Source organism: Muntiacus reevesi, chromosome 2 (genome assembly GCF_963930625.1).
Source record: "Muntiacus reevesi chromosome 2, mMunRee1.1, whole genome shotgun sequence".
Lineage (NCBI taxonomy): Eukaryota > Metazoa > Chordata > Mammalia > Artiodactyla > Cervidae > Muntiacus > Muntiacus reevesi.
The window spans coordinates 263193249-263219631 of NC_089250.1; the positions used below are offsets into that span (position 1 = coordinate 263193249).

A 26383-nucleotide genomic window follows, 5' to 3' on the forward strand; every position below is an offset into this window, starting at 1 on the left:
GAGACCCTCTTTCAGAAAGAGGTCCGTGATGTATGGGTCAGGAAATGCCACGTTCTCTCTCCCAATTCTACAGACTTCCGGTCTATGTGGAATCATGCATGAGGGGCCATATTAGCTTCTAGGCCTGGCACAACAAAGTATCACAAATGGGGTGGCTTAAAACAACCAAAATGCATCATGTCAGACCAGAAGTCCAAAATCAAGGTGTCAGTAGAGCTGGGCTCCCTGTGAAGGCTCTAGGGGGAATCCCTCTTTGCTTCTTCCAGCTTCTGGTGGTGCGGGAAATGGCTGACTTTCTCATAGATGGATGACTCCAATCTCTGCCCCCATCATCGCGTGGCCATCTTCTCTGTGCGTGTCAGTCTCTATGTCCACGTTTCCCCTCCTTGTAAAAAGGACGGCAGTCATTGAATTAGGGCCCACCCTAATAACCTCATTTTAACTTGATCATATCTGCCAAGACCTCGTTTTCAAACCAGGTCGTAGTTACAGGCACTAGGGGTTAGAATTCCCATCATATCTTTTTAGGGAACACAATCCAACTGGGGCAGTGGCCAGTTCAACTGTTGGCAGTGGCCCGCAGGCTTCCCGTAAGGATGGCTGACAGGAGCTGAGTAGCAGCCGGGCAGGCCTCCTCTTGACAGGCCCCTCTCTCTGGTGCGCCCTTCCTTCCGCACCTGCCGTGTCCCCCATCTGTGCTGTTCACCTTGTTTCATATAGCATTCGAGTCTGTGACCCGTGTTGTAGGACAGCCAAGGGCCTTAGGAAACCTTAGAGCAAGGGACCCTGTGTAACTCCCCACAGCCCTGAGTTTCTCACAGTTACTCTTCCTGGGATCCTCCTCTTTCTCCGCCCCTTCCCAAGGAATCCCCCGGCGGCCTGTGCTGTCTGCACCAGGGAGCTGTCCAGCACCCGCGAGGCTGTTCCCTTGGCAGCAGTTAGCTTCTGGTGGACCAGCTCCACTGCTGGCCAGCACTCTTATTTGGGGCTGTCCTTAGTACGGAACACATTTCTGCCTTCTTAGCGCTTCCTGCCACTGGCTTCTCAGCAACACAGAGCAGTCTGGCCTCACTGTTCTATAGTGACTTTCCCAAACAGATCCTCCCAATGCCTGGCTCGCCACTGTTGCCCCATGTAGTCTGTCGGACATGGCCTTGGTACCAGGCACTGTGCTAACGCGACCGCCTTGAACCCACAGACCCCCATCATGCCTGAGGCTCCGGGGGAGTGAAGTGACTTCGCCTGCCTCAGGTCATACTGTGAGCTCAAGGGGCATTGCCAGCCCAGGAGTCCAGAGCTGTAACCACATGATCTGGGGCTGCTGCCCCTCTCTAGCATCCGTTCTTCCCCGGCCACCAGAGACCCTTGTGATTTGCCTCGCAGCACACACCTCTCTTCACTGGGCAGTGCTGAGGCTCAGGGCTCCTCACTCGGCTCCTCCAATCTCTGTCCTCCTTTCTATCTGGAAGTCAGCCCCCTCTCTTTATCTGGTCAGCTCCTCTTCTTCCTTTAATTTCCAACTCAGGAGCCTGTGCCTCCAGGAAGTCTTCCATGACTTCTCTTTCTCTCGCTGGTTTGATTTTCTGCTTTCTGATCACCAAAGGCTGTGTGAAAATAGGCCCTCAAAAGTCTCTGTTGAAGGAACACAGACTACAGGGAGGGCAGAGGGACAGGGCAGCCTAGTGCAGACCCAGTCAGGCCATCAGCCCCAGGAGCAGCAGATGCTCCTGTTCAGTCAGAGCCTCCAGACTCTCCACAGACCCCAGGAGCAGCAGGCTGACCCTCTGCCACCCGCTGTCCTGCCCGCACCCTGATTCTCCAGGCCTCCTCCTGCCCAGCCCTCTCCTCTCACTTTGCCTGCCCCAGCTTCCCCCAGTTCTGATCTTCATCTGTCCCCTGCGAGTGCCAAGCTGGGCTGAGGTGGTTTCCTGGGAGTTCCATCGCCCCGTGATCTCACTTCCCCAGCAGGCAAATGTTTATCCCGGGTAGCCCAGGAGCAGGAAACCGAGCTGCCTGTGCCCAGGCCGCGGTGGGCACCACGTCCTCCAGCGCTCACTGCCCCGCTGCAGTCACAGCCAGCCTGGCCCGGGCTTGACTCTCTTCCCAGCCTGTGTCTTGTGCATGCCGGGGCCACTTAACTTCTCGCCCCTGCTCAGCTCTGTCCCGCCCTCAATTCACAGATATTTCCCTGTGTCGAGCCCTGGCGGGAAGCAGGCATGACTCACAAAGAGCCTTGTCCCCCAAGGGGCTCCCAGTCTCGTAGGGAAACAGACACACCAACAAGCCACCAAGAAATGTTTGAGAAGTTCTAAGAAAGTTAAAGGGCTTCCTAGGTGGCACTAGTGGTAAAGAACCTGCCTGCCAGTGCAGGAGACCTAAGAGACACGGGTTCAATCCCTGGGTCATCAAGACCCCATAGAGTAGGGCATGGCAACCCACTCCAGTATTCTTGCCTGGAGAAACCCATGGCCAGAGGAGCCTGGTGGGCTACAGTCCATGGGGCCCCACAGAGTTGGACACAACTGAGTGACTTAGCACACATGCAGGCCAGAAAGGTGAAAGTCCTTTCGTGGTCCTGTCACTGAAATAGTATATAGAGTTCAGAGAGAAAGTCCGGCTTCTGTCCCTGTAACGCCAGCTTTCAAACAGTAATGTCGGTCAGCTTGGCAGGAGCCTTCCTTGCATTTTCCTATCTTGAACAGATGAAGAGGTGATTATAATACCATTTTACCACTGATTTATTTTGTTTTGGCTGCACCACATGTCTTGTGGAATCTCAGTTCCCTGACCAGGCATTGAACCCGAGCCCTTGGCAGTGAAAGCAGAGAGTCCTAACCATTGGACCACCACAGAATTCTCTTGAATACAATTTTACACTCTGTGCGGTCAGCACTGGGCACTGTGCTTTCTACCAAGGGGGCTTCACAGATATTTATTGAATCAATGAGGGATGTTTTGCTGCAGCTTTTCAATCAAGGGTAGGGAAGACATTTCTCCAGGGGAGTCATTCAGAATGTCTGGGGTATGAGAGGCATTGATTGAACATTTATATTCACTGCTAAAACATCATTTTGTGTCTGGAGAGCCTGGGGAGTTGGGGGATGTCCCCATTTCATCTTAACGGCTGCAGCAAATAGAGTTCAATAAGATCTTTTAGGCAGGTAGAACCTAGTGAAGAACGGTGACTGGGAGAAACCTGCTGGGAGTGGTGGGACACAGGAAAAGAAAAGCGACTGTGCCAGAGGGAATCAGGGCAGGCTTCCCGGTGGAGGTGGCATCTGAACCAAGGGGGGACAGGTAGGAGTTTGCCAGGTGGATGAGTCGGGGAAAGGGTTCTAGGCATGGGAATGGCAAATGCAAAGTGAGAGAGTGGGGCAGATTTGGGGAGGCAGTGGGTGGGCGCGAATAAAGGATGAGGTGGGAGGAGGTGTCAGTGCAGCCACAGCCCCCCTTCTAGGCAGTTAAAGAGTAAGAGGGAGTATTTGGCTCAGACCACTGAAAAGGCCCAGCCTAGAATATCAGACCCAGCCCCAGGGATCTGTCTTCCTTTTCATTCCGAGGCAAGCACAGTGGATACCAGCACTTCTAGCCTTGCAGCCACCATGCCCAGGGAGATAAAACACACCCATTGTCAAGAGTCATTGTCTCCTGACCCCTGAGAAGGTGGGCTCAGTCCCACCTGGACTACATGACATGAGAGTGGGAAGGGCAGGACCCCAGGAGGAGATGAGTCCTGCCACTAGAGAAGAGGTGGGGGATGCCAGGTGAGCCCAGGCACCCATCTGGAGGTGTTCAACTGTGTACCCCCAGGCCCCAGAGTCCAGGAGCCAGGCCGAGGCTCGCCGGTCACTCCAGGACTCGTGGGCTGGGAATTTGTTATGGCTTGTCTGTCCTGGAATTTTAGCATGAGGTAACATGGAATGTTGGGCTCCAATGGTAAAGAATCTTTCTGCCAGTGCAGTCTATGTGGGTTCGATCCTTGGGTCAGGAAGATCCCCTGGAGAAGGGAATGGCAACCCACTCCAGTGTCCTTGCCTGGAGAATCCCATGGAGCCTGGCGGGCTGCAGTCCACGGGCTCTCAAAGAGTCCAACACAACTTGGTGACTAACAACAACAGCATGGGATGTTATATGCAATTGGCACGTAGGTGTTTTTCCTCCCTGTTGGCTGGTTCTCTGTTCCACCGTGTTCTGCCCCAGTCGCTGCTCCACGTGGCAGGGCCAACCTCTGGGGGATGGGGGTATACACAGACAAGCCACCTCTGTTCACCTGCAACTGCAGCCTTTAGAGCTTCCCCCAGTGGAGGGGACTGGAGGAATCATAGTCATTTATTCATTCAGCTAACACTTACTGAGCACCTTGTGTATGCCAGGCTCTCGTTTGTGGCCCTGAGGGGACAGCTGGGAGCAAGCCAGAGGGGGCTGCCCTTGAGGACGTTATTATGTTCTAGTGGAGAGACAGACAGTAAACAAGTCAACAAACCAGCAAAACAAGATGGTTTTCAGCATAAGTGCAATGAAGAAAATGAAACAGGGTGCTGCCCTAGAGGGAGGAAGCCACTTTTTTTTTTTTTTGGCAGCGCTGCACAGCACACTGGGTCGGGGATTGAAGCCTTATTTATTGATTTTAACACCAAAAGCATTTTGTTTTGGGGTTTAGCCGATTAACAGTGTTGTGATAGTTTCAGGTGAACAGTGAAGGGACTCAGCCATACATACACATGTATCCATTCTTCCCTGAATTGCGGGAGGAAGTCACTTTCAAAGGGTGGTCAGGAAAAGCTTCACTGAGAAGGTGGCCTTTGAGAACCAAGGCCTGAATGAGTCAGGCATGAAGGCAGTAGGAGAGCTTAGGAAAGGGCAACAGCAGGTGCAAAGGTCCTGAGGTAGAAACCAGCTTGACTTGTTCAGGGCACAGAGGAAGGTGAAATGTGTGAAACAGAGTGAGTGGGAGACAAGTGGGAGGTGAGGGGCCATGGCAGAGGCAGGCAGGACTGGCTTTTGCAGCATCTTGTAGGCAAGATCAAAGAGTTGGGAAGGTGTGCTGGGTGTGATGGGAGGCAGTGGGGGCTGCTAAAGCAGGTTAGGAGTGTGCCCCAACTGACCCTAGAAGCGAGGAGCCGAGTGGGAAGCCCTTGCAGGCATCCCTGAAGGCGATGAGAATGAAGGTGGAGTCCAGCATGCTATTTTGTATGGATCCTATAGGTCAAGGGTGACTCCTGGGACTCTGGCTTCAGTGACTGGGTGGTGGCGAGGTGGTTTCCTGAGCTGGGGAAGGCAGGGGAGGAACAGGGTGTTTTGGAGGGCGGGGCTGGGGAACCAGGAGTTTCACTTTGGACATGGTAGGGTTCAGAGAGTCTGTTAATCACCCAAAAGTAGAGACATCAAATAGGCAGATGGATATTGGAGGCTGAAGCTTGGTGGAAGATCTGGGCGGGAGCTGAAAGTTGCCAGTTTCCAGGAAAAGGATGGACCCACGGGGCTCCTGCCCTCGAGAGCGCATGGGGTGACATGAGGCGGGTGACGTGAGGGTGCAGTGCCAGCAAATGCTTGTGTTGGGGGAGTATGTTCTGGTTTTCGAGATGCTTTGAGAATAATAATATTACTCAGGCCTCAAAACAACCCAGTGAAGAGTTAGACATTATTACTCTCATTTTATAGATGAAAGAGCGATCCAGGTAGTGCTAGTGGTAAAGAACCCACCTGCCAGTGTGGGATACATAAGAGACACAGGCTCGACTCCTGAGTCAGGAAGATTCTCTGGAGAAGGAAATGGCAAACCACTCCAGTATTCTTGCCTGGAGAAGCCCATGGACAGAGGAGCCTGGTGGGCTACAGTCCATAGGGTCTCAAAGAGTCAGACACGACTGAAGCGACTTAGCATGCAATGGTACACATAGGTGAAAAACTGAGGCCCCAAGAGAAATGACTCAGTAAAATGACTGCTGTTTAAGGAGTGAATTCCCTCGAGTGAATCAGGGATCAGGCTAAATGTTCTATATGCATTATCTCATTTAATTCTTTAACAGCCCCATGAGATAAGAATTGAGGTGTCATTTGAAGAAATTAAGAGGGTAAAGAGGGTAAAGAACTGCCCGTGGTCTCAGGTGTGTAAAGGACAGTCAGGTGTCTGGCTGGCTCCAGAGCCCAGGTATTCCAGGACACCATGCATTGTTACCCTAGACAGTACAGCCCAGAGAGAGAGAGTTGGCTTACCCCCAAGTCACTCAGGAATTCACTGGTGGTGCAGTGCTTAAGGGGCTTCCCTGGTTGCTCAGTGGTAAAAGAATCTTCCTGCCAATGTAGGAGATACAGGTTCGATCCCTGGTTTGGGAAGATCTCCTGGAGAAGGAAGTGGCAACCCACTCCCATTATTCTTGCCAGGAAAATTCCATGGACAGAGGAAGCTTGGGGTCTCAGAGCTGGACATGACTGTGTGCATGCACACACATCAGTGATTAGGACTATGTGCTCTCACTGCCAAGGGCCCGAGTTTGAACCCTGGTTGGAGAACTAAGATCCCACAAGCTGTGAAGAGTGCCCCCGCCCTAAAAAATGAAGAAGCAGGCACAACATCCAAGACTCAAATCGTCATGGTTCTCAGATGAAAGGGACCCTTGAACCCCCCAGGTGACCTTCCTACCCATTGTGGGAACTCCCTCCATACTGTTCTGAGCAGGTGGGGGTGAAGTGTCACCCAGGCGGCCCCCAGGATGGATGCTCTCTGCCCCCCCAAAGTGGCCCCTTCCACTGCTAGGTTTTCACACATTCTGCAATGTACTTTACACGGTTCCCAGCCCCCATCGCTTCCCATCCTCCACACTCTGGACCTCACTTCAGGTTCTTCATGTCCTGGCAGCACACAGTGTCCAGAACAGGTTGTAATTTGCCCTATCAGGGAGGGCAAGCCAATGTAGACATGTGCGCTGACACCTTCCCCTTGGGGCGGCTGTCGGTGTGTGTGGAGGCCAGTCTTGGGGGGCAGGGGAGTCGGCCTGTGCGGTGGAGTGAGGCGCTGCACCTGCTGGGCTCGGCCCGGGTGCCTCTAGTTCCTTCTCAAGGCTGCCTCCTCCCCACCAGGTGGAACCAGCCCAGTGGGCGATTACACTGCGGTTCACCCATAGGTCATATAACCACCCTGTCTCAGTCTTTCTGCTCCCAGTTTGCGGCCAAGATCCTGCCTGTGGCAAAACCCAGTCGTTTGGCACCCAGATACCATCAGTCCCAAGATTTATCTTATGCATTTGCTGAAAATTCGTGTATCACCTGTACCGCCCTGCTCTGGGGCAGGGGGGTGATCAGATGACAGCGATGAGCAAGAATGTGGCCCTTTCCTTCTTAGCTTTGATAGGCTGTGCTAGCCCTCTGTTCTGGTTTTTCTCGAAGGTTAGGGACAGAGCAGATGATCCACTAATATCCCAGCGGGGGCCCAGCAGGCATGCCTCCGATTACTCTAACTGTTCCACGGCCTGTTTCGGTCCTAACACGCCCCCAAGTGGCTTCAGATGGCGAGCCGGTTCAGATGGTGCTAGGTTGTGGAGATATGGCGCTCCCTACTGGCTAACCCTTGGTCTTGCGGCAGCTCACTGCTCTTCCCAGAATCTCCTCTCTCTTTCTCTTTTCCCACATACTAATGTATGTACGTATGTATTCATTTGGCTGTGCCAGGTCTTAATTGCAGCAGGCAGGATCTTTAGTTGCCGCATGTGAACTCCCTGGTCAGGGAAGAAAGATCCCAAAAGCTGTGTGGCAGCTAAAAAAAATAATAAATTCAATGCAAGTTGTAGAGGCTTTATTTTTTTGTTTGTTTTGGCTGCCACGCAGCTTGCAAGTTCTTCAGTCCTGACCAGGGGTCGAACCCAGGCCCCAGCAGTGAAAGCGCAGAATTCTGACCAGATTGCCAGGGAATTCCCTCTATTAATATTTTAAAACAAGAACCTGGGTTCCACAGACCATCCCAACGGGTCTGTGGATAGAATTCAGGGGTGAGAGTCCATGAACTTGGATGGGAAAAAATTATGTCTCGGTTTTCACTATCCTCTCACTGAAAATGTAGTAGTTCCTTCCGGTATGCATAAAGGCAGCAGAGCACAGTAGCATTGGGAGGGCTTGAACTTTGTCACCCATAGAATGCACAGATATTTCCATATTGTATTACAGTTGTTGCAGATCTTTTAAAATATAATTTTCAATCATTGCTTTGAAATTATAGTAGTCATCCAGCTCATTGCTTGCTCCTATTTAATGGGTTAACAAAGAAGCCCACTGATTACTGTTTATCACAGTCAAAAATATATTTGATGATTGTATTTTAATATAAGTAATTTGCTTTGAAGCTCTTTATATTTTATGTTGCACGTTTGTTTGTTTTAATTCTGAGAAGAGGGGGTGGGTTTTGGCAGATGTTGAAGAATTCAGATCACAAAAGTGTATAGAAAAAAATTTGGAAAAAAAAATTTGGTAGGGGACTTTGCTGGCAGTCTAGTGGTTAGAACTCTGTGCTTCTACTCCAGGGGTCACGGGTTCAATCTCTGGTTGGGAAATTAAGAACCTGCAAGCTGTGACACTCGGCCAAAACAAAGATACGAAAAAATTTTTCGTAGGACTTGGGATAGACTGGATGGATAAGGGAGAGGAATGGAGGGAGGAATCAGGGCTGATCCCCCAGTTCATGGTCTGAGTAATGGTGAGTGGGGGACTGGTTAAGGTTCTCATGCAACTCCTTACTGTGAGACCCACACAAATGGCGATGCATTTCCCCATCTTTGCCCTCTCCCTGCTGATTCAGAAAGAAATTTGCAGACCTCTCTTTCAGCCTTCTGGAGATAAAGGGGGATTTCTCCTGAGAGTCACACTCCCAGAGAGACAAGAGTTAGCAAATCTTTTTATTCTTATTCTTATTTATTTATTTTAATCAATAAGCTGAGACTTATGCAAAGTCAGAACAATGCTACTAACAAGATTATTTCTGGCTTTACTTTTTGGATTCAATTCAGTGGACACTTAATGGGGGCTTTCCAGGCTCTACTAAGGGTGAGGTGATGTTGTTTAGTCACTCAGTCGTGTCCAATTCTTTGCGAGCCCATGGACTGTAGCCCGCCAGGTTCCTCTGTCCCAGGGATTTCTCAGGCAAGAATACTGGAGTAGGTTGCCATTTCTTTCCCCAGGAGATCTTCTTGAACCAGGGATTGAACCCAGGTCTCCTGCATTCCAGGCGGATTCTTTACTACCGAGCCACTGGGGATGTTAAGGGTGAGGGATACAAGTAGAATAAGACATGGCCTCTACCTTCTAGAGTTTCAGTGTAGTGGAGGAAATGAGGTCACAGGCACATGCACTGCATTCTGAGAAATGCAGCATAGAGCAAGGTGGGAACAGTTTTGTGGGGCCAAAGTTTATATAACTTTCAGGGCCTTTTAAGGTAAAGAGGACAGGGAGTTCTCTGGTGTCCCAGTGGCTAGGATTCCAGGCTTTCACTGCCATGAGCCTGGGTTCATTCCTTTGTTGGGGAACTGAGATCCCATGAGCCACACGACGTGGCCAAAACAATAATAAATAAATATAAAATGAAAACTACTGAAAAGTACAGAGATCGTAAGTATACAGCTCAATGAGACTCACAAACTGAGCACACCCATTTAACAGGTACCCAGATCAAGAAGTTGAGTATGGCCAGGCCTCTAGAAGCCCCTGAGGACCTCTTTTGGTCTGTGAAAGTGTTAGTGGCTCAGTTGTGTTCAACTCTTTGTGATCCCATGAACTGTAGCCTGTCAGGCTCCTTTGTCCATCAAATTCTCCAGGCAAGAATACTGGAGTTGGTTGCCATTCCCTTCTCCAGGGTATCTTCCTGACCTAGGGATCAAAGCTGGGTCTCCTGCACTGCAGGCAGATTCTATATGCTCTGAGCCACACATGCAAATGGAATTTAAAAATCCAGGTGTAGCCAAGGTTGGTTCCTCCTGAGGACTGGAGAAAAGGATTTGTTCCAGGCCTCTCTCCTTGGCTTGCAGATGACCACCTTCTCCCTGCATCTCTTCATGTCATCTTCCCTCTGTCCATGTTTGTCTTTGCAAATTTCCCCAGATTATATGGATACTAGTCATAATGGATCAGTGCCCACCCTAATGACCTCATTTTAACATGATCATCTGCAAAGACTATTTTCAAATAACATCACCCTCTGGAGTCCTGGGGAGGTTAGGATTCCAACATACCTTTTTTCAGAGGGTAAGGGGGGAACGACACAATTCAACTCATAACAATGCCAAAGAGTTTTCCTAAGTGATTGTGCCAATTTAATCAGCCACTTGTTGTTCATTCGCTAAGTTGTGTCCACCTCTTTGCAACTCCATGGACTGCAGCACGCCAGGCTTCCCTGTCCTTCTCTATCTCCTGGAGCTTGCTCAAACTCATGTCTACTGAGTTCGTGATCCATCCAACCAATCCAACCATCTCATCCTCTGTTGAACCCCCTTCTCCTCGTGCCTTCAAGCTTTCCCAGCATCAGGGTCTTTTCTAATGAGTCGACTGTTCGCATCAGGTGGCCAAAGCTTCACCTTCATCATCAGTCCTTCCAATGAACATTCAGGTTGATTTCCTTTAGAATTAACTAACTGGTTTGATCTCCTTGGAGTCCAAGGGATTCTCAAGAGTCTGGTCACTAGGGGCTGGAGTATTTTAAAGCTAATTCCAGACATGATATCATATCCCTTAGGAGTGTTTTAAAAGGAAGGAAGACTTGGTCTGATTTACATTTTTAAGCGATTCTATCTGTTCTGTGGGAATATAAGACAAGGCAAATATCCCATCAAGAAAGAAAAGGTAAATAAAGAGTGAGTTCTCCTGTGATGACACATGTAGGATGCTCAGGCCTTCCAGGTGCCCTCAGCTCAGGGGTGTGTCCAGCGACTTGCGCTCCATCCCTTGATGACTGGTGCCATCCGGCCCTGTGGAGCTCCACTTGGGGTTTGGGGGATGCCGAGGGAGGAACTGGACCAGGACTCAGGCTGTCTTTCTGTCCGCCCACCTCCCTGCCAGGACATCCAGCAGCTCCTCCAGCTCCAGCAGCTGGTGCTTGTGCCAGGTCACCACCTCCAGCCACCTGCTCAGTTCCTGCTGCCACAGGCCCAGCAGAGTCAGCCAGGTAAGACCCCCTACCCTGGATGGCTTCCCCCGACACCTCCACATGACTCCCGATGCCCCCCCTCACCCCGTGTGGTCCCTCTTGTCCCCCCAGGCCTGCTACCGACGCCAAATCTATTCCAGCTACCTCAGCAAACCCAGGGAGCTCTTCTGACCTCCCAGCCCCGGGCAGGGCTGCCCACACAGGTGAGTGGTCTACTGAGTGCTTCGGGGTGGGGGTGAAAGGCGTGAAGTTGGAGGAGTGAGGGTCTGCTTCCCATTTGGCCCACCCACAGCCATGGGGGCCAGGATGGGGGTCAGGAGCCTCAGGGCCCAGCGCTGTTCTGCTACTGATTTGCTGTGGGACCCTAGGCAAGCTGCTGTCTCTGTCTGAGTTGGCTTGCTCCTCCACAGAATAAGGGAAGTCAACCAGACCAGTGGCTCTTAACCCTTGCAGGCACATGGGTTCCTTGGAGAATCTAATGGAAGATTTGAGTCTGACCACCCACTACCCCAAAAAGGCACACGTGCGCAAACACAAAATTTCAGGGGGTTCACAAACCTTTAGATCACAAATGCTTCAGATCTCCTCCAGCACTCCAGTGGGGTGGGGGGTGGGGTTCCCTGAGGAAGGCGTCTGTTGGTTCTTGTCCCCTTCCCAGACCAGAGTCTGCAAATGGTGGCCCTCACACACTGAAAAATTGAGTTAGTTGTCAGCAAAATTCCCAGATTCCCAGCTGCTTGTGACAAAGCAGAAGCTATGGGAAGGCTGGATCTGCGTTCAGCGGGTATGAGCACAGGTGCCTTCCCGCACGGCGTGAGCTCTCCAGCCTGTCTCGTCCCCACGGCCTTTCTTTTAGTTTGCGGCCTGCGTCTAAACTTCAGTCATGCGTGCATGCTCAGTTGCTTCCGTCATGTCTGACTGTGCAACCCTATGGATTGTAGCCCGCCAGGCTTCTCTGTCCATGGGTTCTCCAGGCAAGAATACTGGAGTGGATTGCCATGCCCTCCTCCAGGGAATATTCCCAGCCCAGAGATCGAACTCGCTGCGTCTCCTGTGTCTTCTACATCTTAGGCGGGTTCTTTAACGCTGAGCCAACGGGGAAGCCCCCAACTTTGATAATACTCTTTCATACTCTTTCATAATTACAATTTCAGAGTTCCCTCCTACCTATTTTTCAAAACAGCCCTTTCAAAAAATACATAAATTATTTCAGAAAACCTGAAAAGTTTAGATACTAATACAGGACTTAGTTACAATACTAGAATCCAAAATGCTCAGAAAATCAAGTTGCTCTTGTAATGTGGCCACCAGAAGTCATTTGGCTGCAAAACCTGTCTTAACCTGAATTGAGGCAGCGTATAACTTCTTTATCCCTCTTGTGTGATGTTCACCCTTAGCTGACAGCTGTTGATATGTCTGAATATAGGGTAATGCCTTGACTCTAATTGAGGGAGAGTTTACCTTATCTGTGATATATGCCCCATGCAGGCTTTCTAAAACCTGAAAAATTTCTGAATTCTAAAACACATTTGGCCCTGAAGTTTTTGGATAATGGATCAAGGACTTGTGTGTCCAACATCCCTGCACCCGCCACCTGTTATAGATGTTTCATTTTTAGGGAAACGAAGCATTCCAGAGAGAACTGTTGCTTCCTTGTAAATTCCCCTAGTGTCCCTCCCTATTTTTTTTTTTTTTTTTTTTTAGTTTATTTGCAGCCTAGTCATTTTTAACCTGATTCTCCCAACAACCCCATGGGGTAGGTAGAGTAGCCATGATTGTTCCCATTCCGCGGAGGGAGAAACTGAGACCCAGGGAGATTAAGAAATTTGCCTGAGTCCCCAGCAACTGGATAGCAGAGCTAGTCCTTGATTTCCTTCCTGAGAGGAGGCTACAACAGTGAACCCCCATGGAAAGAGCCTTTGGAGGAAGGAGATGGCTGCTCCTTCTGGGAGTCTGCAGGCCGGGAGGGAATGTGCAGAGAATTTCGGGCAGTGAGAGCGCCCTTGTGGGGCAGCAGAGGTCAGCTTCTGAGTGGGGTGGAGCCACCTGGCGGCGGTGGAGGGGAGTCTGCAGGGAGAGTCTGGACGGCAGGGAGGGAGGGGGACTGAGCAGCCAAGGCTGAGCCCCATCCTGGTCCTCGGCCCTGCATCCCACTCACCTGCCCACCCCACCAGGCCGTGACCCGCCCCACGCTGCCCGACCCGCACCTCTCACACCCGCAGCCCCCCAAATGCTTGGAGCCACCATCCCATCCCGAGGAGCCCAGTGATCTGGAGGAGCTGGAGCAGTTCGCTCGCACCTTCAAGCAACGCCGCATCAAGCTGGGTTTCACACAGGTCTGAGGCCGCCCGCGAGGATAGGTGGTGGACGTGGGATGACGAGGCGGCGGGACCCTCTGGTGGCGGGAGGGGTGGGGTCTTGTTATCTGGTGGGCGGAGTAGAGGGCGTGGCCAGATGGCGGGCGGAGTAGCTGCCTAGTGGGTGGGGTGGTGGGGGTGTAGAATCATCTAATGGGCGGGGCTGAGCCTTATGCCCGGCCCTGACCGGCATCCCATCCCCGCCCCACCGGCCCAGGGTGACGTGGGCCTGGCCATGGGCAAGCTCTATGGCAACGACTTCAGCCAGACGACCATTTCCCGCTTCGAGGCCCTCAACCTGAGCTTCAAGAACATGTGCAAACTCAAGCCCCTTCTGGAGAAGTGGCTCAACGATGCAGGTGGGACTTGGGCTGGGGTTCCCGCGCGGGCGGCGGGCCAGGGGAGGCACCCTCTCATGCCCCCATATCCTCCCGGACACAGAGACTATGTCTGTGGACTCAAGCCTGCCCAGCCCCAACCAGCTGAGCAGCCCCAGCCTAGGTTTCGACGGGCTCCCCGGCCGGAGACGCAAGAAGAGGACCAGCATCGAGACAAACGTCCGCTTCGCCTTAGAGAAGAGTTTTCTAGCGGTGAGGTCCCACCCCCCACCCCCCACCCCGGGCGGCCTCGAGGGCTGGCGACAGGATGCTCCCGGGGCTGACTGACGAGTTCTCTTTCCGCAGAACCAGAAGCCTACCTCAGAGGAGATCCTGCTGATCGCAGAGCAGCTGCACATGGAGAAGGAAGTAATCCGCGTCTGGTTCTGCAACCGGCGCCAGAAGGAGAAACGCATCAACCCCTGCAGCGCGGCCCCCATGCTGCCCAGTCCGGGCAAGCCGGCCAGCTACAGCCCCCACCTGGTACCAAGAGCCCCCCGCGGGGAGGAGGGGTCTCCGAGCTCTGGCACATTCTCACCCCTTGGCGGGCACCTCCTGTGAAGCACAACCTACCTGGTTGCCCACAGTGTTCCCAGAATAGGTGGAGGCAGGGAGAGCCACCCTTGGGGACAGGCTGTCACATGGGTGGAGCACAGTCACACAGGGCACACTGTTCTGACGGAGATACAGGCACCGCCCGCACACACTGGCATGGCCACACAGAACTGTCCCGAGGTGCAGCCACCCAGGGACGGTGCAAGGTGGAGATCTCCCCTCACACAGACTGACAACCACTCAGACCCTCAGACCCTGGCAGGGGCGTCAGTACAGCCCTGGTTGTGCACGGGACATCCCTTTCCCACCTAGTGTGGGAGGGGTTATGACACTACCGAGAAGGGCAAGGGGCCCAGAGGAGCCCCCACCCAGGGGTGTGAAGGAAGGAGGGACCATCTGAGCTGAGTCGTGAGGACAAGAGAGAGTGAGCCAGCCACGTGGTGGACAGGCAAAGGGATCTGTGTGCACAAAGGCCTGGAAGCCAGAGTGTGCTGAGCCCAGTTCGAGGAACTCCAGTGCAGTTTAGTGTGGTTGGAGCTGGAATGTTTATGAATGAGTGTCGGGGAGGGGTGAAGGATAGGCAGGGGCCAGATACCAAGTCCAGTGCTGAAGAAGCTTTAACCTGAACCACAGGCGGTGAGGCACTCAAGATGAGTTTGGAGTCTTAGAGGGACTGGCTCACAGTTAGAGTGAGGCTTCTGGGATTAGGATGAGACTGGAGGCAGGGAGGCTAAGAAGGAGACTGGTGGATGGTCCCCCCAAAATCAAGCAATATAATATCTCAACACTGTGATGCAGAGATACACCTTATGCTCCTAACCACCCACACCCCACCATGTGAATGTACAGAGACACGCATATTTCAGACCTGCAGTGGGGCAGCGTCGGAGGAGAGGCAGGGAATGACTACCTCCTGTCGGTGGCCTAGGATCACCTAGGGCAAACGTGATGAAAGCTGATGGAAAGCCCCTGGCATGATAGAAACACAGCCTTGCAACCACAGCCTCTTTCCCCACCCTGGAGGCACAGGTGCAGGGGTGGTACCCACAGGAAGCACAAGGAAGCTGCTGGAAGACAGTGCCATCTCTCGTCTCTCCCCAGGTCACACCGCAAGGGGGCGCCGGGACCCTGCCATTGTCCCAAGCTTCCAGCAGTCTGAGCACAACAGGTCAGAGGGGGCAGTGGGCAGTGACAGGGTGCTGGGAGAACGCAGGGCAGGCTCGAGCCTGAGGTCTTCAAGGGCACGTTGTCTCAGGGCATCTATGGGCCTCGAGACTGAGCCTGGAGGTGGGGGGTGGGGAAGAGGGCAGACTCACCCCTACCTGCCAGAGCAGCTCAGGCTTCATCTGCTCCATAATTTCATATGAGGAAAGCAGGAGGCTGATAAAGGTGATGTGTCTGGGTTCTGTTTCTGGCATTTAGAAACTGTGAACTTCAGAAGCAACCTTACCTCTCTGAGTCTCAGTTATAAAATTATTATGAATGTATCATATATACAGAAGCTATATCCATAAATATAGACATAACAAAAGTGTGTATGCAGATACACACCTTTGTACCCAAAGCCCTCCTTTGTTCCTTCCTGGGGTGCGTGCGTACTAAGTTGCTTCAGTCGTGTCCGACTCTTTGTGACCTCATGGACTGTAGCCCGCCAGGTTCCTCTGTCCATGGGATTTCCCAGGCAAGAATACTGGAGTGGGTTGCCCTGCCCTCCTCCAAGGGATCTTCCCGACCCAGAGAACGAACCGGCGTCTCTTAGGTCTCCTGCATTGGCAGGTGGGTTCTTCACCACTAGCGCCACCTGGGAAGCCCCCTTCCTGGGGGTAGGGCATGTGTAACACCATATATAAAAATAATATAAAAACAAACACCAATTGTCCTTCCTCAGGTTAAGAAATAGTAAGTGGAAGTTTATAAAGTAGTAAGGGTGTGCCTGGTTCTAGGTCTAAACTCTTATATAATGAGTGTTGACTTCACACCCATTTTATAAGATAGATTCTGTTATCTTCCCCATTTTCCAGATGAGGGAACTGAAGGCCAGAGAGGTGAAGGTACTCACCCAAGGGCACAGCCACGATGTTGCAAAGCTGGGAATTGTCCTGGGCGTCTGACCAGAGTCTGTGCTCTGGGCTCTCTCAGTCTCGGGGTGCACAGCTGCACCCCCTTCCTGGCTCCAAGAGGGAGCCATAGGGGTCTGTCCTCTGGGCACCCCTGGTTCTTTGTACAAAGGGGCCCGGAGGTGAGATTCAGGGCTGGATAAGCAGGGCGTGAGCGCACTCTGGGCTCAGGGTAGAGGCCCGGTGGGTGGCTGCTGCTTGTGCTGGGATTGCTGTCACCATGCAGAGGCTGTGGGACAGAAGGGCGGGAGGCCTAACTGTGCTCTGACCAAGGAGAGGTTGCAGGACTGGGCGGGTGTCAACCTCAGTGGAGGACGAGTGGAAGCTGAAGTCTCCGTCTCTTTGTTTCTCTCTGGCAGTTACTACCTTATCCTCAGCTGTGGGGACACTCCACCCCAGCCGGACAGGTGCAGGGGGTGGGGCCGGGGGCGGGGCCGCGCCCCCCCTCAATTCCATCCCCTCTGTCACCCCCCCACCCCCGGCCACCACCAACAGCACAAATCCCAGCCCTCAAGGCAGCCACTCGGCTATTGGCTTGTCGGGCCTGAGCCCCAGCACGGGGTAAGTGGGCAGCGGCAGGTAGGAGGCTGCGGGGAGAAGCAGGGTCGCTGCTGTTGCTTCCAGGGTTGGGAGCTGTGCCCCCGATCCTGTGGGAGGGTCTCTGCCCTGCTAATGCCTCTGCTTTGCCTCTTGCAGAAGCACAATGGTGGGGTTGAGCTCCGGGCTGAGTCCAGCCCTCATGAGCAACAACCCTTTGGCCACTATCCAAGGTGCGTGCTGCCTTAGGTCACTCCCATTGTCACCAACCCCGTCCTCCGGGGCCTGGAGCCCCCCCATTGCTGCTCCAGCCATGCCATCCTGCCCTCGCTCACTGCATCGCTCATCTCTTCATACCCATCTCACCTCTGGGGAAGGCGTGAGGGGTGCTGACAGGGTCTGTGGGTTGGATGGGAGGACAGAGGGCACTGTGGGCGGGATGCTGGAAGGCACGCCAAGCCCAGCCTCTCTCTCTCCCTCCCAGCCCTGGCCTCTGGTGGAACCCTGCCGCTTACCAGCCTTGACAGCAGCGGGAACCTGGTGCTGGGGGCGGCTGGCGCAGCCCCAGGGAGCCCAGGCCTGGTGACCTCACCACTCTTCTTGAATCACGCTGGGCTGCCCCTGCTCAGCGCCCCGCCTGGCGTGGGCCTGGTCTCGGCAGCCGCTGCGGCCGTGGCGGCCTCCATCTCCAGCAAGTCTCCTGGCCTTTCCTCGTCCTCCTCCTCGTCCTCCTCCTCGTCCTCCTCCACCTGCAGTGAGACGGCAGCACAGACCCCTGGAGGCCCAGGGGGACCCGAGGTAGGGTCCAAGCCCGAGTGAGGGCCCACCATGCCTCCCCTCCGACTCCTCTGACCCCCCTGCCTCTGTCCCCCGCCTGGGAAGTGGGCGAGGAGGCCAGCGGTGGGGGCACCAAGGGTCCTCGGAGCAGGAGTGACAAGGGAGGAAAGACCAAAAAATAAAAAGCAAAAGACCAACCAACAAACCAAAAAGAAAAAAAAGAAAGAAAAGAAATCAACCAACAGAAAAAAGAAAACCAAAAATAATCACAAAGAAACCAGCTGCCCCAAAGGAACCAGAGATGAAAAACAAACAAACATTAAAAACAAAAACCAAAAAACAAACAAAAAGTTCCTCACCAAACTGAACAAACCAAATACCAGTCTGGAGCCAGACCTCAATGTGCTCACCCTCACTGCTACGACACCAAATAGGAGCCCAGCCAGGGGCGTCACACCCTCAGCAGGGCGGACCTTACTCAACCCCTGGCTGCAGGGCCAGGGCTCCCCCCTGGGTGGGGGGGGGGGGTGGCCAGAGAAGGAAAAAGAGAATGTGCCAGCCTTCCAGCCTGTACCCCCTGCCCTGGGCCAGCCAAGACAGGGCACAGCCTGCGGTGGAGGGGGTGGGCTCAGAACTACCCACCAAATATTCTTTTCTAGAAGGTGAAAGAGAAAGGGCCTGAACAACCTTACACCAAATATTCAGTAGCTTCATCCAAAGGATGTACAGAATTTTTAGCATTGTGCTCAACAGAATGTGTCCCTGTTGTGTGTCCCCCCCTCTCTCCTGGCCCCTAGCTCTCCCTGCCCAGGCAGGGGTCTCGCTTTAACCTCCTCCCTCCCCCACCCAGGGGAGAGTTCAAGGCAAGGCCTGGGATGACTTTTCAGCCCTTTTACCTCCCCCGCCCTTTCCCTTTGAAGGGTGGGCTAGGCCATTTTGCCAAGCTCTAGCTCTCACATGTTCCCCCTACCCCCCGCCCTGCCCCCTGCCCACCCGTCACCTCACCCTCCTCTGCTCAGGAACCTCCCACTATCCCTGGTCCAAGGGAAGGAGGAAGTTTCAGACAAGAGAGGAGAAGGTGAGGGCATTCAAGTTGTCTTTTTTTCCATCCTCGTCTGTCAGTTTCCCTTAAAGAAAAAAAAATTTTCATATTCCAGTGCCTATCCGTGGGATCCTTCACGTTCTTTGACATTTTTGACCAGAAACCAAAAAGAGAACTCACCTCGCTCTTCCCACCCTGTGCCCCTCCGATACTGGCAGATGCCTCTTCCTCCCCCCTCCACCCCACATGCACACACGCACGCACCCCAGTGGTGGGGTTCCTCCAGATGCGTCCCCATCAGGGTCCGTGTGGCAGGGACAGTGCCATGGCCCGTGGTCCCCATCCGAGAGGGCGCTGTGGTGACCCCCACTCCCACAAGACCTCCCTCGAGTCTTGGCTGGACCCCAGGTTTGCCCAGCCCCGGACGCATCTCGATGGACAGAGGAGAGACGCTGCTGGGAGCCACGTTGCCCTCCTGCTACTGGGGAGGCCAACAAAGTTTGAACCAAAAAAAAACCAAACAAAAAAACCAAACAAACAATAAATTAAAACTAGGAAAAAAGAAAGAATTTATAGATATATATATATTTAAGGGAAAGAAGATGAGGACTCTTCAACGAATAAGAAGGAGCCGCAAGGTGGAGCCAGGCCCCTGCACCAGTGGTCCAGGCCTTTGGTCCCCAAGGCGGATGGAAGGATGGATGCTTCTTTCTCTTCACAAATACCTCATGGACGTCGTCTTCGGGAAAGCTGGAGGGGGGCGGCTGGGGCCGAGCCTGCCCCTCAGCCAGGATGGATGGAAGCGGGTGGGCAGGGCTGAGAGAGGGTGTCAGGGACCGAGGTGAAGAGCCCCAAGCTCCCTGCCTCCCCCCCCCCCCGCCCCCAATCAACTGAAAAAGCTTTAAAAAAACAAAACAGGAAAAAAGAAATGAGAAAGCAAAAAAGAATGGACGAAGGAAAACTAACAAACTTTCGGGTGGTTTGATTCCTCCTTTTGAGTTCTTCTGTCTTCTTCAGTCTGTCATCTCTCCCATCTCCTCCTTTCTCTCGTCTGTCCCTCCCTCTTCCTCCCCTCCTCTCTCACCTCTCGCCATCTCCTGTTTCTGTGTCTCTCCTCAAACCAAAGTGTTGCTGTGAAGGACGCGAGCCATTGAAATCAGAGTGGCCCCCGCCCCTGGCTGGGCAGGCACAGAGAGAGGGGAGAGCCCCAGGAGCCTGGCGGGGCTGCCCAACACTCCCAGGAGAGGCAGACGGAGCCTCAGATGCCACCCTGGGCCCCGAGGCCTCAGCGTTCTCACTTTCTTTCTTGTCTCCCTTCTCCCACCTGGGAAATGAAACTTTCGGGCTGGGCCATGGAGGCAGCAGAGACTCAGCTGTTTCAGGGGTCTCGGGGTGCCTTGTCTGGGAAGTGGTGGAGCAGTTGCCCCTCCCACCCTGGCACCGATGGGGCCTGGCATGCCCGTTAACCCATCCTCGCCAGAATGTAAGCATCTCCGCTGAACCTACTCCCCACCCTTACCCTACCTCTGAGTTTGTCCGTTTTTATTTCCTGAAGAGAAGGGACTGGCTAGCGGGCCTGGGCCCTAGCCCAAGGGTGGAGACGGGGCCACGGGCTCATGAACGGATAGGAAGGACGTTTGAGCAGAGCCAAGTGAAAGGAATTGCAACCAAAAACCCCTCTGAGAAGACAGGCAGCATGGAAGGCATGGTGGAGATGACTCAAAAAACTGATTCTAGACCAAAAAATAGAAAAAAAAGAAAAAGAAAAAAAAAAAGAAAAAAAAGGAAAAAAGGAAAAAAAAAGGAAAGAAAATCCAGGACTCACCACCACCCACTTCATCCTGCTTCCTCCCCCATCAAGTCCTGTGTCCCGGACTGCTGCTCCTCCTCCACCCCAGTACCCAGTAGGAAGCGGGCAGAGAGGAGAGGAGGAAGCAGGGGGCAGGGATGGGCCTATGCCCTGACATTGGTGGAGGGACCCCCGTGCAGCCAGGGTGGTGGGGACCCTCCCCATCCAACCCCCATTGTCTGGGAAAAGAAAAAGCAAAGAGAAAAAGAAAATTCCTGGGAGGGGGAAAAAATAACCAAATCCCAAGCTTTAACTACAGCTGTGAAACCAAATATTGGGAAGGGGGTGGGAGGGAGGGAGGGGCAAGTGTGCCCCAGGTCTCCCCCCGGGCCCCCCTCCCCCGAGGACTCGAGATAAGGCACCAAATACCTCATAGAACTTTAATGTTAAAAAATGGAAACCAAATATCGTTGGCTGGGGGCCAGCCAGGGCAAGGGGCTGGGGGGCTGAGGGAGCCAGGGTTAGGAAGGTGATGGGGGAATTCATGCCCCCCACCTCCCTCTGCCCCTTCCACTCCAGCCTCCCCCGTCTCGACTCCGGGAAACAAAACTATCTCATCGTTTTTATTTTGTGGTCTGTACAGAGCCTGTGTCCGTGTGTCTGTGTGCGAGCGAGAGAGTTGGGGGGCTGGGGAACTTTATGTAGGGTTGGGGAAGGAGACCCCAGGCCAGGTTCTGGGCTAGGGGAGATGTCTGAGGTGGGGGGCCAGGGGCCTGGGCTAGGAAGAAGGATGAGTGGACTGGAGAAAGTGGGAGCCCTCAATTTCTCCTCCCCAACCCTGACCTCCTTACTCAAGGGAGGGACAGAGACTGGGTCTACCTAACGGTGGACCTTTTAATTGTGCCAAAAAAAAAAAAAAAAAAAAAAAAATGCCAGTAACTAAAACACCTCTCTCTGGTCTCTTCTGAGAGGGTAGGGGCTGGAAGTGGGAGGAAGGACTGCGGGAGGGTAAGTGGGGTCAGTGGCTATGAAGAACCCAAGGCTCTGTATGAACTGGGGCTACGACCAGGAGGAGGGGTAAGGCTCTGAGTTTCCCGCATGTCTCCTCCCTGGGGAAGGCCAAGAGAGGGTCTCCAAGCCCTGCACCCTGGGAAGATGGGGTACGGGACTGGCCATGTGGTGAGGGCACCTCTTGACCTGGCTAGATCTCCTCCCCTACCCAAATCCCAGGGTGCCTCTCTCCCTTTAGCCCAGGGTAGGGAGAGCTGAGTGAGAGAGAGAGTGAGACAGACTGAGCAAGACTGAGACACGCGGGCCCCCACTGGCCTCCGAGTGGGAAAGGCAAGTGCGAGAGATAAAGGCCTCCAAGAGAAAAAAGAAACAAACCAAAGATTTAACCATTAAAAAAAAAAACCCACAGACAACTCCGCTACCTTTTTATACGTTGGAAAAAAAAGTGAAAAAAATTAAAAAATTAAAATTAAAAAAAAAAAATACACAAAAACTCCAAGCCGCAGTTCCTTCATGTGGTTTGAACTTTGACCTCAGCAGTCTCCAAAGCAAGATGACGATGAGAAAGGGGAACGAAAGAAAAAATAATGTATATTTTTAAGTATTTGTCCTTGAGATGTTAGCTCCTTGTTAAACAAACACAAAAAGGAGAGAAAAATCCAGAGAGAAGCGTTGCTGGGACGGAGACAACTATTTACTATGTCTGTGACCCCTCCCTTCTGCTTCCCCTTCCTCTCCTTTCCTCTGTCCCTGCTGTCCCTCCCCCAACCTGTCCCCCCAAGCCTAGGGGCTCAGTATTTATTTATTTATATGATTGCAGGGTGACTGGGGGCCTCTCTTGGCAGCTTGTGGAGAGGCCCTTTGGATCATGGTAGGGTGGGGAAGGGGCTAGGGGTCTGGAGAAAAGCAGGAGCCTGATCTTTGGTCAGTTCCTCTCTGCCGGCTCCCTTCTGGCTTCTCATGACACTGCTGCCACCTTCACCTCCCAAATCCAAGGCTTCACGAGGGTAAGGTGACCATCCCACCTTGTGAAGATGAAACTGGTTCAGCCCTTTCTGGGGTGTGTGTCTCTCCCCTTTGAAAGACCAGGTTCGAATGGGGAGGGGAAGAGGTGGCGAGTAGTGGGCAAGGGAGACCAGAGTCTTACCCAGACATGGAGCAGGCCCTGGAGGAGACCCGCCTCTCCTCCATTCTCCCCAAGTTAGCCCCCTTTCAGTTCTGTTTGTCCCCTGTGTTGGTAGCCCCTCCCCTCCCCACCCCCCCACCCCCCCGTCTCTTCTCGTGGTAGCGGGTTAGCGTTTCAGTGTTCTTAACTCCAATCTGCTTGTTCATTGTACAATGTGCTTCTTTTAAGGCCCCATTTTTGTAACTTGAGTGTGTCATTCATCTGAACAACATCAAAAAATAAAAAATGAAAAACTGTACAGAGAGAAACACTGCCTGCTGTCCTTGGTCTCCTATCTTGGGAAAGGTGGTGGGGAAGTCAGGGTGTGGGGGTAGGTGTGGGTGTGCCTGGGAGGGGAAGGCTTTACTGCTGTTGAATGTTCAGAAGTAAGGCCTGAGCAATTTTTTTTTCACCAATTAAAAAAACAAGTCTGGGATCTTAGAATGAATTCAAATTCCTGAACTTAAATCTCACTTCCGGGGACCTCCCTTGCAATCCAGTGGTTAAGACTCCATGTTTCCACTGCAGGGTGCTCAGTTTCGATCCCTGGTCGGGGAACTAAGATCCCACATGCCCGTGTGACACAACCAAAAGAAATAAATGTCTTAGGCCATTTTATAGATGTGACCTTCAGTATGTGACCTTCAATGTCAGCATCTGTAACACAGGGACAACATGTAGGATAAATGAGTACTATGAGAAAATCAGGAAGCCAGAGAGCAGTTCCCTACTTCCATCCACAGAGGACTTAAGAGGCCATTTAAAAAGAGTTGACTTTGAAGTTGTCTGGTGAAACAAGATACACACCTGACTTCTTTTTCAGAATGACATTAGGGCTCTCACTCAAATTTTCGTGCTTGTCATTCGGCAGGAACAACTGTTTCACACACCAGACCATGGGCTGATCCCCAAGATCTCAGTGCTGAAAATCATCAGTGGGTCGTCTCACTGTCGTCAGGTCTTCCTGTCATCACTCTACCCTCTGATGTATGCCTGACACAGAGGTGCGGGGATTCTGTAAACTCAATAGCGAGGGATAGGGGAACAGAAGAAAAGAGTAGGAGAGGGTTTGATCATTTTGAAAGAACAAGGGTTAGCACTTTGGGAATTCCCTGATGGTTCAGTGGTTAGGACTCTATGCTCTGCACTTCCACTGGAGGGAGGCACAGGTCCCACCCCTGGTAAGGGAACTAGAATCCTGCAGGCAACATGGTGCAGCCAAAAAAGAAAAGATAATCAGCACCACACTGTTCTGGCAAGACAGAAAAGTGCTTCTCCAATTCTCAAGCCAAGTCAGTAGACAGTGGCATGTTGGGCTGGAAGACACGTCTTTTGTTCCAGTCCTCTCCCTGTAGGGGGATGCAGTCAGAACCATATAGACCTAAAAGGACTCTATCTCCCAGGCCAGTCTGTGACAATCACAGATGGCACATGCAAGAGCACTCCGGAGCTAAACTTGGCGGCATCCACTTGTGGCCCCGTAAATGTGCTCAACTGTTCCAAGCAGCCTCCCCTGTGCAGTCATACTTGGGCCTCACACATCCTGAGGAACATGTTGTCACTAGAGGACCACCATTCTGTTCCCTTGAGTGTTCTGCTTAAGCAGCTTCTACATCTAACTTAAAAAATCTAGCAACGCAAGGTTCTTTGTAGAGTCTTCAAGTCACCACCACCAAAACTGCTGTGTTCAAAATGCAGATTCCTAGGTCTCATTGAGACAAGCTGCTGGATCCAAATCTCTGGGGAAATTCCCAAACATAAAGTTAAAGAGCCTTTGCCTGTCCAACTCAAACTTCAGCATCCAACAAGGGTTTGATTAGTGCATCTTCTTTAGGACCATGGTCCAACTGAAGACTGGAAGTTTCAGTGGGGTGAACAATGACTTGTTCATAGACATGTTTGTGCACATAAACTTTTCTCAATGAGGGAGTGTTAAAAAGTTTTCACTAGAGGTTCTAGAAAGGAACCACAATAGAGGAAGGGTGATCCCTGCCCCCCACACTGTCACAGAGCTTGCTTCTCTGCTGAAAGCATCTTTATTGTGGAGCCAACCAGAACCCTCAGGGTTTTTCCCTCCATTCCTGTCCCTTGATTCAGCCTGATTTTTATCTGGTTTTGCAAAGAGAAATCCTCTAACTGCTCTAAGTATTTATTTGACATAACTTTCTCAAGGTTACAGCTCTTCTTGAAAGCAAGCAGTTTGAGAATGAATCTTTACTTGTGGATTAAGGGGCTCTGGCATGCTGGGCTAAGGTGGTTCGAGTCCTTTCTGTAGGGTATGAGGTTATTAAAAGATGGAGCCCTTGATCAACACACTCTGGTAGAAAACAACGGCTTAACAGATAAGTGCTATTCTTCATTAGGAGCTTTCAAGATATCAAAAGGCTGAGCGCTTTACTGTTTAAAAAAATTAAGCCTAAGCCTAAGACCCAGTGCCCAGAGGGCTACAGGATTGCTGAAGGTAGTCAGTCAAGAGCAATGGAGAGGCTGAGAGGGAAGCTCTTAGGCCTCCCTTTCCACTGGTCTCAATGCAAAGAGCTTCCCTTTACCTCTCATTCACTAGGGTTCCAATAAGAATCCTAACAAAAAGACTGGAGTAACCCTGGGGGTGGGGCTGTTAGTTTTCTTGGTGTGGCTCTTGGAGACAAAGACTAGCATGGAAGTCAGGCACTTCCAGTCACACACTCAGCATCTCTCCACCGCCCTCCTCCTCAAGGATACAGAAGGCAGAACGGAGAGGAAAGCAGAGGTGATTAAGTCAAATGAAAGCACGCTGAAATTCAAGCTCTGCCCTGAGTGTGCTGAATGACCTTGGGTAAGTTTCTTCACTACTTTTGACTTCAGATTCCTTTCCTATAAAATGTTCTCTTCACAGGACCAGGGTGAAGATTTCAAAAAATGTAGGAAAACACTTGAGACAAATTAGGCATTCAAACATCAGCCAGCCACCCCAACCACCTCTCCCGCCACAACAAGCAACTGTTAGCTAACTCCAGGTGGGTGTCAGAGAATCTTCCTACCCCTAGAAACTGTTCATCTTCTCCAGCCCCTCAGCTGGATCTTGTCCCAGAAGCTACCTCCTCTACTGCCCCTGAGATCATAACTTTCCAACACGTGCATTTGCCTTCAGGGGTCCATGGTGAGAACACCAGATGGCCTTGGAGGAGACCACTCACATCAGGCCAGAGTAGGGGCGACAGGGTGGTTAAGAACCACCTGAAGACTTTCCTAAATGTTCCTGCCCCACAGCAGAAACAGCTTCAGGTTTTTCCATGGGGCTGTGGGGACCTCTAGTGGTCAGAGAACCACACTGCCCCAGTGTGGTTGACCAGAGGCAAGTCCCTGCTCCGAGAGCCCACTGACTCCAAGTCCTCCTCTTAGGTTCTGGGTTCCCGTTTACTGAGCTCCACTGCTTGCCAGGCTCTGCTGTAGGCACTGGGGATGCAGCCATGACAAGTCAGACCCAAGAACCTGGGGGCTCACAGTTTTCAAGTTCCACCATCCCACACGGTCAGGCCAGACAAAAGCACG

The 26383-nt window shown here is 52.3% G+C and overlaps 1 protein-coding gene and 1 long non-coding RNA gene across 11 annotated transcripts in view; one reads left to right on the forward strand and one right to left on the reverse strand.

Moving 5' to 3' along the window:
* Nucleotides 1-18543, forward strand: part of POU2F2 (POU class 2 homeobox 2) — a 32490-nt gene extending 13947 nt beyond the window's left edge. For 2 of the 7 annotated variants that reach the window (XM_065926208.1, XM_065926209.1), the window contains 10 exons: nucleotides 11038-11143; nucleotides 11237-11328; nucleotides 13348-13461; nucleotides 13700-13841; nucleotides 13924-14072; nucleotides 14166-14342; nucleotides 15516-15582; nucleotides 16891-17092; nucleotides 17228-17301; nucleotides 17553-18543. In XM_065926208.1, coding sequence (XP_065782280.1) covers nucleotides 11038-11143; nucleotides 11237-11328; nucleotides 13348-13461; nucleotides 13700-13841; nucleotides 13924-14072; nucleotides 14166-14342; nucleotides 15516-15582; nucleotides 16891-17092; nucleotides 17228-17301; nucleotides 17553-17887 — 1458 coding nt within the window. In that variant the 3' untranslated portion in view covers nucleotides 17888-18543. Of the gene's footprint in view, nucleotides 1-11037; nucleotides 11144-11236; nucleotides 11329-13299; nucleotides 13462-13699; nucleotides 13842-13923; nucleotides 14073-14165; nucleotides 14343-15515; nucleotides 15583-16890; nucleotides 17093-17227; nucleotides 17302-17552 lie in introns of all 7 variants that reach the window. The other 5 variants (XM_065926210.1, XM_065926205.1, XM_065926211.1 and 2 more) reach the window with 3 other exon arrangements.
* Nucleotides 212-17732, reverse strand: LOC136161404 (uncharacterized). 4 transcript variants are annotated; one of them, XR_010661722.1, is made up of 6 exons: nucleotides 17584-17730; nucleotides 17435-17467; nucleotides 14180-14245; nucleotides 13425-13599; nucleotides 11684-11814; nucleotides 8929-11112 (listed from the first exon to the last, which is right to left on the reverse strand). It is a non-coding gene; the product is annotated as an uncharacterized lncRNA (long non-coding RNA). The 4 variants fall into 4 exon arrangements; XR_010661723.1 differs by lacking the exons at nucleotides 8929-11112; nucleotides 17435-17467 and adding an exon at nucleotides 212-385 and having other exon boundaries at nucleotides 17584-17732; XR_010661721.1 differs by lacking the exon at nucleotides 17435-17467 and having other exon boundaries at nucleotides 8929-11115; nucleotides 17584-17728.
* Nucleotides 18544-26383: the final 7840 nt, after the last annotated feature.